This window comes from Garra rufa, chromosome 3 (assembly GCF_049309525.1).
Source record: "Garra rufa chromosome 3, GarRuf1.0, whole genome shotgun sequence".
NCBI classification, from domain to species: Eukaryota; Metazoa; Chordata; class Actinopteri; order Cypriniformes; family Cyprinidae; genus Garra; species Garra rufa.
In genome coordinates, this window is record NC_133363.1 from 47,732,182 (window position 1) to 47,749,363 (window position 17,182).

A 17,182-nucleotide genomic window follows, 5' to 3' on the forward strand; every position below is an offset into this window, starting at 1 on the left:
AAAAATAATGACTTCATTCAAATATTTTGAACTAGAATATACAGACGATGAACTAAAAGAGATAGACGTTCTATCAACGCATGTCAAAGACTGACACAAAAGAGAAGAAATTGTTGAATAAAGTCGTTATTTTCAACAAAGGCTTACTGGAAATACGTGCCTCTATATACATTTCTGAAAAATGTACCTATATGTACGAATCACTGCAGTTTCCAGTTGAAATGAACACTAGAGGCAGTAAAACTCCAACAACTTTTATTCCTTTTCACACAAGTTTGATTTACACAGAGTTTAGATTAATAAAGTCTCATTTTCAAACAATTGCAGAATATTATATTATGGCTTCAAAACACAGATATTTAAATTCTGAACAGCCGCAAAATGTATCTCAAGCAGCACAATAAAAACACAGCAATACATGCCTGTACCAATTAAATAAAAATGTGCCACGGTCACGTATTGAACGTGTGTTTTAGTGCCACTCTCTGGACTTTTCACTTTGGAACTGTCACGAAACACGCAGTAAGATACGGAATTACGGTGTTGCAGAAATGTATATAGAGGCATGTATTTCCAATAAGCCTGGGTTGGTTATTTTAGTTTCTTTGCGTACAAAAAGTATTCTCATAGCTTCATAACATTAGGGTTCAGCCACTGATGTCACATGGACTATTTTAATCATTTCCTTACTACCTTTTTTGGCCTTGAACGTGTCATCTCCGTTGCTGTCTATGGAGGATTAGAAAGCTGTCAGATTTCATAAAAATATCTTAAGCTGTGTTCCGAATATGAATAAAGATCTTATGGGTTTGGAACAGCATGAGGGTGAGTAATTTGTGAGAATGACAGAATTTCTATTTTTGAAAGAACTATCCCTTTAATATCTTCATGCCTTGAGGTAGTTGACATTCTCCAAGCAATTAAGCACTTCAGATTTGCCATATAACATATTGATATGAGTATAGACCTTGGTCAGGGCATCATTATATTTATTTTTTGACAGGAAACGAGGCTGTGAAGGACAAAATTGCAGTTTGTGTAATGGAATGTACTGGTGTTGTACTGATTGTTCAAGTGATGAAAAGTAAAACTTTCCATAGACAAAAACTCAGTTTTGAAAGTTTTGAGGAACTTTATAGAGTGCATGCCATTGTAAAGACAGTAAGTCTTTCTCTCACAGCCTCTTTTTCAATTATGCTCAATTCAATATAGCATCTAACCTGACTCGCGTCAATACTGTATATATGCAGATAAAGTTGGATGTACTATATAGCCAACTTTTAATATAATGCTGGGCGATAATGTGTGACCCTGGACCACAAAACCAGTCTTAAGTAGCACGAGTATATTTGCAGCAATAGCCAAAAATACATAGTATGGGTCAAAATAATAGATTTTTCTTTTATGCCAAAAATCATTACGATATTAAGTAAAGATCATGTTCCATGGAGATATTTTGTAAATTTCCTACCATAATCACATATCAAAACTTTTTTGCACCTTCAGATGCCAGATTTTTAAATAGTTGCATCTCGGCCAAACATTGTCATATTTCAGATGATGTATAACTTGTTTTGTGGTCCAGGGTAACATATTGTTGACATTTTGCTTTTAAATATATCTCTCTCTCCTCACCCTCTCGTGGTGGCCAGTCTCTGGGTTCACACAGTCCAGGGCGCTTTCTACTCGGATCAGTCTTCCAGAAAGAGACAACAGCAGGCTGGTCACCTTGTCTAGGTCACCAATGAACATACGGAACTTGTCCACTTCGTTGGGCTTGCAAATAGCGAGCATCAGGCTCTCCACCTCCTCTCCCAGCTGAGCATTGGCACGAATATCCTCTTGCAGGCCCCTTTGTGCCTCTCGCAGGACACCCAGCTTTTTACGAAGGCTCTCTATCAGCTGCTTCTGTAAGTGTAAACATTTATTATGAGAAGTGGCATTTATATATACACACTACCATTCAAAAGTTTTTGAACAGTAAGATTTTTTAAATGTTTTTTAAAGAAGTCTCTTCTACTCACCAAGCCTGCATTTATTTAATCCAAAGTACAGCAAAAACAGTAAAAATGTGAAATATTTTTACTATTTAAAATAACTGCTTTATTTGAATATATTATAAAATGAAATTTATTCCTGCGATTTCAAAGCTGAATTTTTAGCATTATTACTCCAGCCACATGATCCTTCAGAAATCATTCTGATATTCTGATTTGCTGCTCAAAAAACATTTGTTAAAAACAGCTGAGTAGAATTTTTCAGGTTTCTTTGATGAATAGAAAGTTAAGAAAAACAGCATTTATCTGAAACAGAAATCTTTTGTAACATTATAAATGTATTTGTCATCACTTATGATCAATTTAAATCATCCTTGCTAAATAAATGTATCAATTTCTATAATTATACTGAATTATACTGACTGAGCTTTTGAATGGTATAGTGTATAATGTTAGAAAAGCTTTTTATTTCAGATAAATGCTGAATTTGGGTCTTTCTATTCATCAAAGAATCCTGGAAACAAATGTACTCAACTGTTTTAAATATTAATAATAATAATAAATGTTTCTTGTACAGCCAATCAGCATATTAGAATGATTTCTGAAAGATTATGTGACACTGAAAACTGTAGTAATCACTGCTGAAAATGCCACCTAGTCTTCATTTATTCCATCATAGGAATAAATCACAAAGCATGAAGTAAGTTAGCCATACATTTTTGAATCATTCACCTTATAATTGAGTTCTTCTTCCTCCTCTTTCCTCTCTGAGATCTCTCGAATCCTTGCAAGAAGTTGCGGGTTGTCAGCTGATGTGTCATAACAGGTTGATCGTGAGACATGTGCTGTGGATGTTCCCAGTCTAGAGGCCCTAGGAAAGAGTCATGGATAATTCAGAAGCACAATAATGGCTAGTACAAAGAAACGGCATGTAACACATTGATTAAAACATGAAATTGAAGCAGAAAGACTGAAACATTATTAGACTGCTGTACCTCTCTAGCGTTCCTCCGCTGATTAGGTGGCCTCCTCTCCAGCCCTCTCCACCAGTCTCTGTATTTACACTGTGTGGAAATAACTCTCCTATCAGCTCTTTCCCAGATAAACAATAATCATCCTCCAGAATGGAGTCCACCAAAGCACCCCTCGGCCCTCTAATGTTTCTGGCTGATGGAGCCTCTTTCTCAGGCATGTTGTCAATGTCTGTCTCCAGCACCATAACTGGTCGAGCAAAACCTTGCATCTCCATCCTGTCCTCTCCTTCCCTCCTGTCAATTTCTCCTACTCGCTCATTCTCACTGATCTCATCGATGTCTGTCTCCAGGGGCTGGTTTCCATCTTCAACACTGCTGGGACTGCGGGAGGAAATAAGCTGGTTTTTGTGGGCTATTCCAGGGAAGCCTGATTGATGGGGCTGCAGGTGGTAGTTGTTCATGGAGAAGTAGGATTCAGGACATATGGGTCCAGATGACACGCTGTTCTCTGGGACTTCATGAGACCTGGTATTGCTCTGTACAGGGTAGTGGGGACTGGGCCGTTCCCACTCAGCTCGATGCTCAGAGAAGATGGGCTTCACTAGTGTGACTCTAGGATCATCGGACGCTGCAGGATTATAGCCTGGTATTCTAAAATAAGGCAGACATGAAGGTAATTTATTTAAAAGTACATAAAAAAATTAATTCATTTACTACCAAAATCCACAGTAAAGACATTTACAGTTAAAGTCAAAAGTTTACATACACCTTGCAGAATCTGCAAAATGTTAATTATTTTCCAAAATAAGAGGGATCATACAAAATGCATGCTATTTTTTATTTAGTACTGACCTGAATAAGATATTTAACATAAAAGACGTTCACATATAATAGTTGAATTTATAAAAATGACCCTGTTCAAAAGTTTAAATACGCTTGATTCCTAATACTGTTGTTCCACAGCTATGTTTTTTTTCACTCTTGTTTAGTGATAGTTGTTCATAAATCCCTTGTTTGTCCTCAACAGTTAAACTGCCCACTGTTTTTCAAAAAAGTCCTTTAGATCCCACAAATTCTTTGTTTTTTTCAGCATTTCTGTGTATTTGAACCCTTTCAAACCATGACTATGATTTTGAGGACAACAGAGGGACTCATATGCAACTATTACAGAAGGTTAAAATAGAATGAAACACGATGCATTAACAGCCGGGGGTGAAAACTTTTTGAATTTGAAGATCAGGGTAAATTTAACTTATTTTGTCTTTTGGGAAACATGTAATTATCTTCTGTCGCTTCTGAGGGGCAGTACTAAATGAAAAAAATATGATATTTAGGCAAAATAAGAAAAATGTACACATCTTCATTCTGTTCAAAAATGTTCACCCCTGGCTCTTAATGCATTGTTTTTCCTTCAGAAGCATCAGTGAGCATTTGAACCTTCTGTAATAGTTGCATATGAGTCCCTCGGTTTCCCTCAGTGTGAAAAGATAGATCTATAAATCATAATATGTTTTTGCTTTTTATTGAATGGTTACAACACTTTTTTTCAGTCATTAAATGTGAAGTTTGTTATGAAATCAATATGAATACCATGATAAGTCTTATTTGTCATACATGTGTGTTGGATGGTATATATTACCTTGTGCGTGGTTCAGGCTGCGCCAAAGGTTGATGAAGTTCTCTCCTCATGTCTCTCTCTCTCGGGGGCAGGGCTACAGGTTTAAATGCCCGTCGTGTAAAAGCAGGGCTGGGGGGAGCCACCGAGTAATCTTGACTGTAGCAGTGATTTCTCTCTGAGACCTCCCTCGGAGGAAGACTATATGAGCGCTCACGTGTCATTTCAGGCACATTGGGGGGCTGGGATGTGCATGGCTGTGGTCGAGGTGGAGAGGAAGAGGGAGAGGAATAGAGTGGCGGGGAGGAGAAGAGGTTATGGTGGGATGCCCGTCTCTTGTGGAACTGTTCCCATTTTGGGGGCGGTGGACGAGGAGGCGGGGGCCCTTTTTTCTTCTTTACCTCACCAACACATACTCCATTCTCATCCAGGTCACCAAGAGTGGACGCACGCATTCTGCTTGGTGCGACGTTGGTCTGATTATGAACATTTTGTGTGTCCACACGAAGGTCATTTTCTGACATAGCACGGTTTCTGAGGGGTGAAAAAAGATGATCCTCAGTGCGGCCACCTATAGTTCTGTTGCCGCCTTGTCCCATGAATCTAGGAACAGCAGCACCATCTGCTGTCTTGGAGCCTCTCCGACACCTTGAGTAGTCCCTGTGGAAAAAGAAATGTTATGCTATACTTCTTAAATAATAGTACTGTCAAAACATGTTAATGCAGGCGATACATTTTCTCCAGTTTAACGGCGTTAAAAATATTTAACGCAGGGCAGGGACAGGGCTGGCGTTGGCCATCCCACTCACAACTGCTGCTTCTGTCTTTTTTTTTCTTGACAAGAATTGCATCTATTTAGTTGCAGAACGTCTTTACGACCACATCAAATGGGAGACTTTTTTAGACACGCACTCCAACTTCACTTCCGTGCCAAGCGCTAGTCAAACGAGCGTGAGAAAGGTATATCAGCGTCAATGAAACTATGAGCATGCGTGTCAGATCCGTTTCAAGTTCTGCAGTGGCAGCTCTTAAAGTAATAGCAGCCAAATAAGCTAATAACCCAGTTGCTGTGATGTCTATTAATTAAAGAGCAAAAAGAGGAAATTAATAACTTTTGTAGCTTTAAGGATTCATCCAAATTTAATTTAGTATTTAGTGTGTGACAACTTTATTCAATTTCTGTAGATTTCCTACTTGTTGAGACCACAGGTAGGCTAAATAATAGGGTTGTGAAAATTGCTTCAAGTTCACTTAAAATTGTTATTTTCTATATTCTTCTTTAAGTCTAATAAATGTTGAAATTGATAGATCTCATTTATACTGTAATGTTAAATGACTATAGTCAATGGTTAAATATTAAGAAAAAAAAATTCTAGAGACATCAGTAACATTATTATCAGTGATACTCGCCTTCAGTCATTATTATTATTTTTTTTTTACAAACATTAAAAATATACTGTTTTTATGTTGTTTCTACATTAATTTGAAAATTGAATGTGAAATTATCGCAATATAATAGTATATTTAAAACCTTTATTGTCAGGTGGGATTAATCCCAATTATTTTCAGAAAAATGTGTGATTAATTAGTTATTTTTTTTAATCGATTGACAGCACTAGTAAATAAGTAAAACACAAAAACAGAAATCAGAAAAAGCAAAAACAGAAATCTTACCTCTCTGTTAAGCTGAAATTTCGGTTTAGTTTTTTTGCTTGTTCCTGTTCCTGCACAGGGTGGGCCTGTAAAATATAATTGCCATATATTGAAATATAAAATATAAACTAAACAATACATTTAAAAAAATAATAAATAAATAAAAAATATATATTAATTTGGAGATTTTTACCCTACTACTAGAAAACAAAACTACTTAAAAAAGCAACTAGGTAAATGGATAAAAAAAATACTACACTAGTGATTTCTGTAACTTTATACCTTTTCACTTGTTTCACTCTGTAATCTATGATTTTAAAACCCCTGGCATTTGATTTTTTTCTATACTATAAATGTACAGGAATATAGTAAAGCTTTTGCTCTTAAATAACCATACAAATACTGGTTCATTCCCACTGCTGTTGTGCCAAGCATCCCTAGCCCAGACTTTTGAAAGCACACCATGAGAAAAATATTTAATAACTGCCAAAATAACTGATCTGTTCTAAGAAGTGTAAGAGGAGTCAGTACAGTGACTAGGATCTCTGATTCTCATCCAGAGGACATGGGTTTGATTCCACTACAAGGAAATTCCCTCTTGAATTCACCTGAATTTGCCCTCAAGGATTAATAAAGGTCTATCTAAACTCACTGAAGGAGTAAAAATGGCTCAGAGATCAGTTAGATTATCAATTCATGTTTTAAGATGGAACTCTTAAAGCACTTTAACAAACCAAAGACTAGAGATTGTTGAGATAGAATACATATTCAATCTTCCTGTTGTATTAGAGCCAGTTCATGGTTTTAATACAGTTCTGGCCAACATTTGGCCTTTTGGGACTCTGAGGAAGCCCAATTTCAATATATCCAGCGTGAATGCTAATATTAAAATAAGTCTGCACTAAAGACGGAAAACAACAGTCTTAAAATAACATCTCAAGTAGAGAATAAACAGTTTCATCCTTTCCATCAGTGTGCATACAGATCAATGCACAAAGAAGATACATATATATTTTACAGATAACAGAAGTACCCTTCTGGCTCAGTGCATTTTAAAATAAATGTTTTGGAATTAAATATACCAAAACTATTATTTGGAATAAAATATTTTCAATCCAAAAGTATTTAACTGAAATCAAAAGTGGTTCAATAGCTTCACAAAATGTGTTTGTAATTTAGCTCCTAAGTGCCTGGAATTGTAAATAACCACAATAAAGAAAGGAAATCACACCCTCTTTTATATAATCAGGCAGCAATGTTTCATTTCCAACTCCGTTCATGTTCAAGCTATTCATTATAAGCTAATGTACAGGCTATTCATTATGAATTTATGAGGTTGAACAGCAGGAGGAAAGTTTTAATCTTACTTACATAAATTACTTAATAACAAATCTCTCTATGTTGTAAAGACATACAGTTGAAGTCTAAAGTTTACATACACCTTGCACAATCTGCAAAATGTTAGTCATTTTACCAAAATAAGAGGGATCATATAAAATGCATGTTATTTTTTTATTTAGTTCTGACCTAAATAAGATATTTCACATAACATATTTTTACATATAGTCCACAAGAGAAAATAATAGTTGAATTTATAAAGTTTACAAACACATGATTCTTAATACTGTGTTGTTACCTGAATTATTCAGAGCTGTGTGTGTGTGTGTGTGTGTGTGTGTGTGTGTGTGTGTGTGTGTTTTTTGGGGTTTTTTTTGGTTTAGGGATAGTGGTTTATCCTTGTTTGTGATGAACAGTTAAACTGCCCAATGTTCTTAAAAAAAAATCTTCAGGTCCCACAAAGTATTGGGTTTTCAGCATTTTTGTGTATTTGAACCCTTCCCAACAATGACTGTATGATTTTGAGATCCATCTTTTTACACTGAGGACAACTAAAGGAATGCAACTATTACAAAGGGTTCAAAGGCTCACTGATGCTTCAGAAGGAAACACAATGCATTAAGAGCCGGGGGTGAAAACTTTTGAATAGAATGAAGATGTGTACATTTTTTTTATTTTGTCTAAGTATCATATTTTTCTCATTTAGTACTGCTCTTTAGAAGCTACAGAAGATACTTACATGTTTCCCAGAAGACAATGAGTTCAATTTACTAATCTTCAAAATCTCTTAATGCTCTTAATGCATTGTTTTTCCTTCTGAAGCATCAATGAGCGTTTGAACCTTTTGTAATAGTTGCACATGAGTGCCTCTTAGCGTGAAAGGATGGATCTCAAAATCATGCAATCATTGTTGGAAAGGTTTCAAATACACAAAAAAAAGCTGAAAAACAAAAGAATCTGTGGGACCTGAAAATTTTTTTCTAAAGAACAGTGGGCAGTTTAACTGTTCAGGACAAACAAGGGACTCCTAAACAACTGCCACTAAACTAAAAAAACACAGTTGTGGATCATTCAGGTAACAGTAAAGTATTAAGAATCAAGCGTATGTTAACTTTTGAATGGGGTCTTTTCATAAATTCAACTATTATTTCTCTTGTGGACTATATGTAAACATCCTTTATGTGAAATATCGTATTAAGGTCAGTACTAAATAAATAATAACATGCATTTTGTATGATCCCTCTTACTTTTGTAAAATAAATAACATTTGGCAGATTCTGCAAGGTGTATGTAAACTTTCGACTTAACTGTATACAGTGCATACTATGATGTTCGTATCCATAAGGTATTTCCCCCAGTACTTGTACTGCTTTGTGGCTAATATCCGTTAGATTTTCTTAGAAGAATCACTCGACCCGAAGGCATACAGCTGCCTAATGTTTTTGCCCCAAACAATATTCGGCAGGCCCCTGGAGGTCCATGAAGGTACTATCTACTTGACAATACAGTGGCACACTAAACCCAGGACATTGCAAAGTATTTAAAGGTAGCTAAATAGCAAAACTATTTAGAATATGCAATAATGTTTGTTATAGTGGTACTCAGAAAATACCACTTGCCTGAGAGCCTGGGTCAGAAAAGCTTGACAATCCCTGTTTGAGACAATGGACAATGCTAAATTCCCAGTCTTACCTCAGCTGGGGTGTAGCTCCTGGCCTTGTAGGGTGGATTTACATTGTAGTCATCATACTGATTGTGCTGGGTGGTCACTGGGTGGAACGCTGAGCAAGGCTTTTGGATGTTGGCGGTGGTGTTGCTATAGAAATGCTCAGAGGGCTGCAGAGAGGAAGGAACCTGAGGACTGGGCGGCTGTTTCCGACAGGCGTCGTGAGATAAAGTCTGAGGAACCGTGTCACTGCTCATGTTGTGTTCAGAACGAACAGTTTCTCTCCTGGATTCCCTTTCTTGTTCTCTCTGCAGTAGTCTTTGCCTCTCCTCCCAGTCCTTCAGCATTTGTTGCTCTTTCTCCCTCTCTTTTCTTAATCTTTCTTTCTCCCTTTCTTGTTCTCTAAGATTCTCCTGCTCCTTGATTCTCTCTTGCTCTCTTTCTTTCTCCTGCTCTCTCTCTATCAGCCTCTCCCTCAATTTTTCTTGGTCTTGTTGGGTAAACTGTCTCCTGGTGTCCAGTGAGTTGACGTAGGGCACATCTTGATATGAAAACCTTCTCCGGCCCAGGTTCTTGGGCAATTCGAGAGGTTCAGGTGAGGTTGGATGGTTCAGTCTACCTGGCTTGTCAGGTCTCTGATTTCGACTTGTCAAGCTTGACAAGTTTGTTACAGACTGACTCAACTTTCTACTAGTCTCTTCAAAAAACCTCCTGCGGTCTGCAAAGGGAAGGATATCACACTCGTCCGATCGACCTAAGCGGCTACTGGAGGAACCTGTCCTCCCTCTTGTTGATCCCATTTTTCCAGACCATGTTTGTCCGGTTGCCTCATTTCTCTTACTCTCCGAGAGCTCGGTTTCTAGTTGAAGCTTGTATTCTGGTGTCCAACGCCATCGCCGTGGTTTACCTGCAGGTGCCATCTCCTCCACCACATGCACACACACTTGCCTAGGATGTTGAGGGCTCTGGGTTTGAGTCTGAGATGCCTGAAGGCACACAGCCCTGGTTCTAGATGGTTCCTCAACTTGGGTGGCATCAATAACTTGTTGAGGTGCCTGTTTGGATATTTGCATGGAGGCAGGTGGAGGACTTGACAAGGGTTGGGGTTTGGGTTGATGGTACTCTGGGGGAGTTCCTGCCTCCATGTTGACATCTGCAACCTCTTCTTCCACAGTCTCCTCACCACAAGAGTTTCTACTCTTCTGCAGCTGGGCCTTCTTCCTCTGGATCTCATTTCTGAGGTTTGTGGCAAAACGCTCACTTCTACGACGCGACTTGGAGTTGCGGAATTGACGTTTCTGTGACTGCTTTGTGCCGGTGCCATCGTCTACCCTCACTTCTCCTCTGTTTTCATTCAGGTGAGTTTCAACACACACGTTAGCACTTACAGTTTCAAAGTTCTTCTCACTGGATTGAGAGTCAGCAGTGGAGAATCCATTCTCCACAGGATTTCCAGAGACAATAACAGGCTGCCCCCAGAGATTCTGTCCAGAATCAAGAGGATCCTCCTCTAACCTGGGATCCTCAAGTTCGGAAGTTGCCACCGAACCAGGTGTGGAACATCTACTTGCTCCCCACTTGCCCTGGGCCGTATCTGGACTAGTATCACTCACATAAAGAGGTGACTTTGACCACTGGCAAGTTGGAGAGTCACGATCTCTTTTGTCGGCGGAAAAGTCTATCATACATAGCTGAGAAGCTAGAAGTTTCTCAGGTGCACTGTGCCTGTGCATTGTTGACTGGAGATTATGTTCTGGTTGGGTATCAAAGTTCTCATCCCTATTCCTTTGTGAAAAGGGACTGAGAGAAGGTGTAGACACCACCACAGATTCTGAATAGCTCTCCAAATGTTTTTTATCACAGTCAGTTGCCTTGCTATCTCTATCAGAGTCTCTCTTTGAGTTGAAGGTGTAATAAGGTTCAATGGTGCATCCTTTACGTTCTTTCTCATTGTCTTGTGTTCCATTCAAATAAACACTGCTAGTCAGAACTTCCTGGATTTGGGATTGATCTTCAACCATGTCTACAGGGATGCCTACAGGAGCAGACACACAGCGTTTATCTGTTGCTTGGGCTCTGGTAGCCCTAAAACTGTCCTTCCTCATGGGTGGCTGCGGTGGCGCACAGTGTTCCTCCTCGCAGCTGTAGGACGACGGTCGGACTTTAGCACCTTGGAGTATCTTGGAGCATTCACGCTCCTCCTGCTGGCTTCCATGGCCACTGGGGGCACAATGTTGGCCTCCGTCTGGATACCTGCAGGAAGAAACAAAACCCTGGAGAAGACTGTCCATAGAGTTGGTATCCTCAGGCTTGACGGGAACAGTGTAATCTGATGTGTTTGAGCTGGCTGAGAATGAGCTGTAAGCGGAATCGCGTTTGTTGTTGAAGATGACGGGATCGATGGGAGAGAGCTGACTGTCATAGTAACCCTGGTTGGGAGGATTCTCCAAACTCTCCATACTTCCTATTGAGCTACTGCGGTCTGTGCTGTAGTGCCTGGAGATATGGCCCCACTGCATGGACAGCTCACTGCACAACAAAACAGAAGTGAACCAGGTTAGATGATGTGACACCATAATGATTTCAAAGATTGCCTACAGAAACTAACAATTTACATATTTAATGGAAGCTTGGAATTTCAGCATCAAATTATAAAGTACTGTTTTAGAAGTACTGTAAAATTCCTTTAGCAAACTAAGTAAAAGCTTTCTGAAAATCTACAAAGTGTCTCTCTTCACACTAACAATTGCAAGATGGCATTGACTTCAAGGAAGTATTTTGAAATTACAATTAAGAGTATTCAATAAATAAATAAAAAAAACTAAAAATAACTACATTCAAATATTTTTAAAGAAGTCTATTTTGCTCACAAAGCCTGCATTTATTTGATCCAGAACAGTAAAATCTTTGCTATTTAAAATAACTGTTTTCTATTTGAATATATTTTAAAATGTCATTTATTCCTTTGATTTCAAAGCTCAATTTTTAGCATTAATACTTCAGTCACATAATCTTTCAGCCATTATCCCTTTATTGTGATTTGCTGCTCAAAACATGTATTATTGTTATTATTGTGTTGAAAACAGTAGAATTTTTTTCAGGTTTCTTTGATGTATAGAAAGTTCAAAAGGACAGCATTTATCTGAAATAGAAATATTTTGTGACATTATAAATGTCTTCATGATCACTTTTGATCAATTTAAAGCATCCATGCTAAATAAAAATACAAATTTCTATATATATATTTCACAATCTTACTGCTTTTGGTGTATTTTGGATCAAATAAATGCAGACTTCGCGGGCAGAAGATTTTAAAAACATTAAAAGTCTCACTGTTCAAAAACTTTTGACTGGTAGTGTATCCCTTTTGTAAGCCTCATTTTCCATTAGTTAAAAAAAAAAAAAAAAGACACTTAGCATAAATAAACAACCATAAATCAGTATTGCTACCTATTTGTCTCTAAAAGTCATAAAATGAATGACTTGAGATAATTACAAATGCCTTTTCATTTGTTACAGGTGTTATGATTAGATTTCAGTGGAAAGACACTAAAAACCAAGTCCCCCCAAAACAAACACTGAATGTTGAAGCTGAAAGTTAAAGATTAGTCCCTTAAGTCAATGTTTTGTACTACAGGTTTTCTTGTGTGTTTTTGGTCACTTTGCTGGTGATCTGTGAAGAATGTCTGAGTCATACGTCTGAAAATAGTGGTGGCATCCGGTGAGCCACATGTTGACATAAGACATGAGATCACCAGCTTCCTCTCTGATTGTTTTCCTTGTGAAATTTGCTGGAAGCAAAATTCCCTAATTCAACAATGAGATCTATCTCTCTCTATCGCTCCCATGAACACACAAAGATCTGTTAAAGCTATTAGTGTGGTGTAATGTTTCAAATTATATCTAGATAAATCAAAAACACTAAAATGGCAAAAAATAAATGAATTATGATGGTTAAGGTATGATGAATAATAACTATTATACCAACCTATTGTCACCTCCGGAGTGCCACGGTACACTGAGAGGTGTGAAGTGGAGCTGCATAGCCGGGGGGCCATCTGAGGAGTCACCAGTGCCCGTAGTGCAGGGAGCCTCTGTCAGCTTCGCCAGGTGCCAAGAATGCGGACGGATCACTGGCACACTGCGCCTGCTCGAACAACAGAGACGTAAGTGAACATGAACTCATAACATCACTCTAATATTCCTAAGTAGCAATTACTGACAAACAGCAAACCACAATCAGGAAACCACAGCATTCAAGAGTAAAGACAAGACCCTGTACTCCAAAGCAGTGTCAGTCTTGACAAACACATACAGGAATCAAGGGAAATCTGTTTGGCTTCGCCATCTGGAACTCTTTCATACCTGCCATCCACCACTAGAGTCTGAAATGGCTGACTGAGGTTCTTTCTAAGGTATCTACAGCACAATAACGGACAATTAATTTATAAAATAGCAGCATTAATGGAACAAAGCCCAGATTCCAGGTACATCCCATCATTCCCATTGACAGGACTACGGTATTTCCAAACATTCCAGATGGCAATAACAATCCCGAGGGAACAATGCTTTTTAAGGGCTTATTATTTGACTAATAATAATTTAAGTGTTTCCACAAGAGGCCAGATAAGAAAATAAGCAAGTGAGAAATATCCAAAAATGCAATATATAAGGAATAAAAATCTTTTGTTGTCATAATACACTACCATGCAAATATTTGGAGTCAGAAAGATGTTTTAATGTTTTTAAAAGAAGTCTCTTACTCTCACCAAAGCTTTATTTAATCAAAAAATGTCTTTTTATAATTAAAAAAAAAATTAAAACATTGACAGCCATACAGTGTCATGATTCTTCGAAAATAATTTGGAGCTTAAGAAACATTTCTTATTTTTATCAATGATGGAAACAGTTGTGATGCTTTATATTTTTGGTGGAAACCAAAATAGATATTTTCAGGATTCTTTTTCTGAATATAAAGTTCAGAAGCTCCGCATTTATTTGAAACAGAAATCTTCTGTAACATTATGCATGTTTAACTGTTACTTTTGATCAATTTAATGTGCCCTTGCTGAATAAAAGTGGACTTATCTACTGGCCACAAACTTTTACACACTGTTAGTGTATAAAAATTCAAAACACTTCTTAAACAAACCGTGATATCTGTAATGACTTTATTTAACTATTTAATTTCAGTTCTCAGAGTTTGGTTATTGTAAGTGTGCATAAGAATATTTATTGTAATGTAAGAAAAAAATACACATTAAAGAGTTTAAAACACAAACATTATTGCCACATGACATTTAGTAAACAAAAGGCAAAAAAAAAAGAAGAAAAACCGCCAACACAGAGACACGTCAGAATAAAACTGTCTCTTTCAAAAACCCATGAACAATAAAAGTATTATTATTAATGTTTCATTCCAATCACTTTTGCAATCTTAGGAAATTTAAGATTTCTCAAGACAGCTCGTAGCTATCGTCATCCTCGTTCAAAAAAACCCTACAATCTAATCTAAAACATTAAACCAAACACAAAGATGATCTGATGCTCCATAAATACTGCTGTTAAAAGGCAAAAAACAACGATTTCATGTAAAAATTCAGTTATGACTAAAATCGTGTCTCATGCAAACAAACCGAAACAATTTTCCTCAGCTTCAGTGGTTACTGCATTTTGCCTTAGCAGTTCCAGTGAAATACACCAACAGAAACAGAAACCATGCTGAAACTTCTAGTGGTTTGACCTCCACTTAAGATTTTCAGCACAGTACGAAATGTCTTGAGATACTCACAACACTTCAGACAACTCCAGATGTTCTCAAAGCAAGAGAAATATTCTGAGATGAATCCAATCCAAGACTATACAGCTTCAGGCTCAAGGTGAAGTTTAGGTCTAAACCATCAGTGGATGCTTCGAGTCAAAGGTCTATGTCTGCTGTGAGTGGTCAGTCTTTATCAGGACCCTAACGGCTTCAGCGCTCACATGAGTGAAGGTTGGCGGTCATTTAGCTGTAATGAGGCAGCCTGAGGCTCTGACCAGATTCCTAGTCCAGGAAAAAATTAACAGACAAACACTCCCCCCACTTCCCCTCTCAAACAGCAGCTCTCTCTCCCTCTCTCTCTCTCTCTCAATATTTCAAGTCACAAATGAAGACCAAACATTCAGTCCACTAAACGCATATTCTCTCTCTCGCTCACACACTCACACAACCTCCCACTCACTCGCTCTAATGACATTAGGGGGAGAGGAAGCGGTGCTCAGACGAAGAGGAAACTATGTTTGGGGGAGATAAAGCGGCAAGCCACTGCTAAAATAATACCTAGCATTCTCTCCTATTATTGTTTGAATGGGGGAAAAATGTGAGGGCCACTTCCTGTCTCCCTGGGAGAGCAGTCAATTTCAGCCAGTAGTGGTGAGAGAGTGAGGGGGGGTGGAGAAAGAGAGAGAGAGAGAAAGACCAGAGGAGGATACACTGTATGTGAAAAAAGGGAAACAAATTGGTCGAACAAGACAAAATGATTGAAGCTGTGCATTGTTGCTGGGGCATGAGGCCAGGTACATGTATTCGTACTCTTTTCAATAGTGAAGAAAGCACAACAATGCAAGGCACATCTAAGAGGCAATAGTGTGTGTTTTGTTATTCCAGCAACTGACTGAGAGAGAGAGAATAAAATGAAGTTTAACTCATATCAGCTGTGCTTAATAAACAGCTTTTCCTGCTCTAATCAGAAAGGCTGATGAAAGTCAGAATGGGGTCAGTCTGATTAACAACTACAACACTGACAATACGAAAAAAAAAAAAAAAAAAACCTTGTTGAGGACAAATCACAATGGTGCACAACCTCCCACTAATGGGTTCTTCAGTTGAAACTGTTGATGCAGGGTCATTCTTAAAGAGTTAGTTTACCCACAAATACGCCTCAGAGGAGAGAATTGATTTATTTACTGTATATTACACTGCTGCCACACAAATCTAATATGTGACCCTGGACCACAAAACCATATAAGTCAAATAGGTAATTTTTTTAAACAGAGATTTATACATCACCTGAAAGCTGAAAAAATAGTTTTCCATTGATGTATGGTTTGTTAGGATAGGACAATATTTGGCCGAGATACACCGATTTGAAAATCTGGAACATGAGGGTGCAAAAAAAATCTAAATACTGAAAAAAATCGCCTTTGAAGTTGTCAAACTTCTTAGCAATGCATATTACTAATCAAAAATTAAGTTTTGATATATTTACGGCAGGAAATTTACAAAATATCTACATGGAACATGATCTTTACTTAATATCCTAATGATTTTTGGCATAAAAGAAAAATCTATCATTTTGACCTATACAATGTATTTTTGGCTATTGCTATAAATATACCCATGCTACTTGAGACTGTTTTTTGTAGTGCAGGGTCACATATAAACATGTGATATCTTTCCCAGCTGTTTACCTTCACAGACATAACCAGCTGTTTTTGTAACTCATGTGTGTTTTTAACATAAACTTGTGTGTATTTGACAGTTTAAGCGCAATAAGACATGAAAGAGAACTTAGTTTAGTACCGCTTTCTGTGTGCGCATGCTTTGGAGGTGTGTGCTCAGAAAACCTTATTATAAGTTTAAACTGATATAGTTTAAAACTCATGATTTCAGCGTGATATACATGATAATCAAAGCAGCTCATTTGCATTTAAAGAGAAATGCATGAAAACAGCGTGTTTGTGCTTCCACTCAAAATAGGCATTTTCAAAATTATATAATAAATGATCTGTAGGGTATTTTGAGCTTAAACGCAACAGACACATACTGGGGACACCTTAGACTTATTACAAATTGTAAAAAGGGGCATAAGAGGTCTCAAAGTTTTCCGAAACACACAGCAAAAATAATGCTCTTTTCACCAGTCACTGTGTGACATTTTTATATATTTCCCACAGACAC

The 17,182-nt window shown here is 37.7% G+C and overlaps 1 protein-coding gene across 2 annotated transcripts in view; it reads right to left on the bottom strand.

Moving 5' to 3' along the window:
* shroom4 (shroom family member 4) overlaps positions 1-17,182 on the bottom strand; it is a 60,155-nt gene that overhangs the window by 2,982 nt on the left and 39,991 nt on the right. Inside the window, exons 1-8 of one of the 2 annotated variants that reach the window (XM_073836280.1) lie at positions 15,035-15,333; positions 13,232-13,390; positions 9,270-11,772; positions 6,261-6,325; positions 4,611-5,246; positions 2,993-3,622; positions 2,730-2,868; positions 1,636-1,908 (exon numbers count right to left, since the gene is read on the bottom strand). In XM_073836280.1, coding sequence (XP_073692381.1) covers positions 1,636-1,908; positions 2,730-2,868; positions 2,993-3,622; positions 4,611-5,246; positions 6,261-6,325; positions 9,270-11,772; positions 13,232-13,287 — 4,302 coding nt within the window. In that variant the 5' untranslated portion in view covers positions 13,288-13,390; positions 15,035-15,333. Of the gene's footprint in view, positions 1-1,635; positions 1,909-2,729; positions 2,869-2,992; positions 3,623-4,610; positions 5,247-6,260; positions 6,326-9,269; positions 11,773-13,231; positions 13,391-15,034; positions 15,334-17,182 lie in introns of those variants that run through there. The other variant, XM_073836279.1, reaches the window with a different exon arrangement.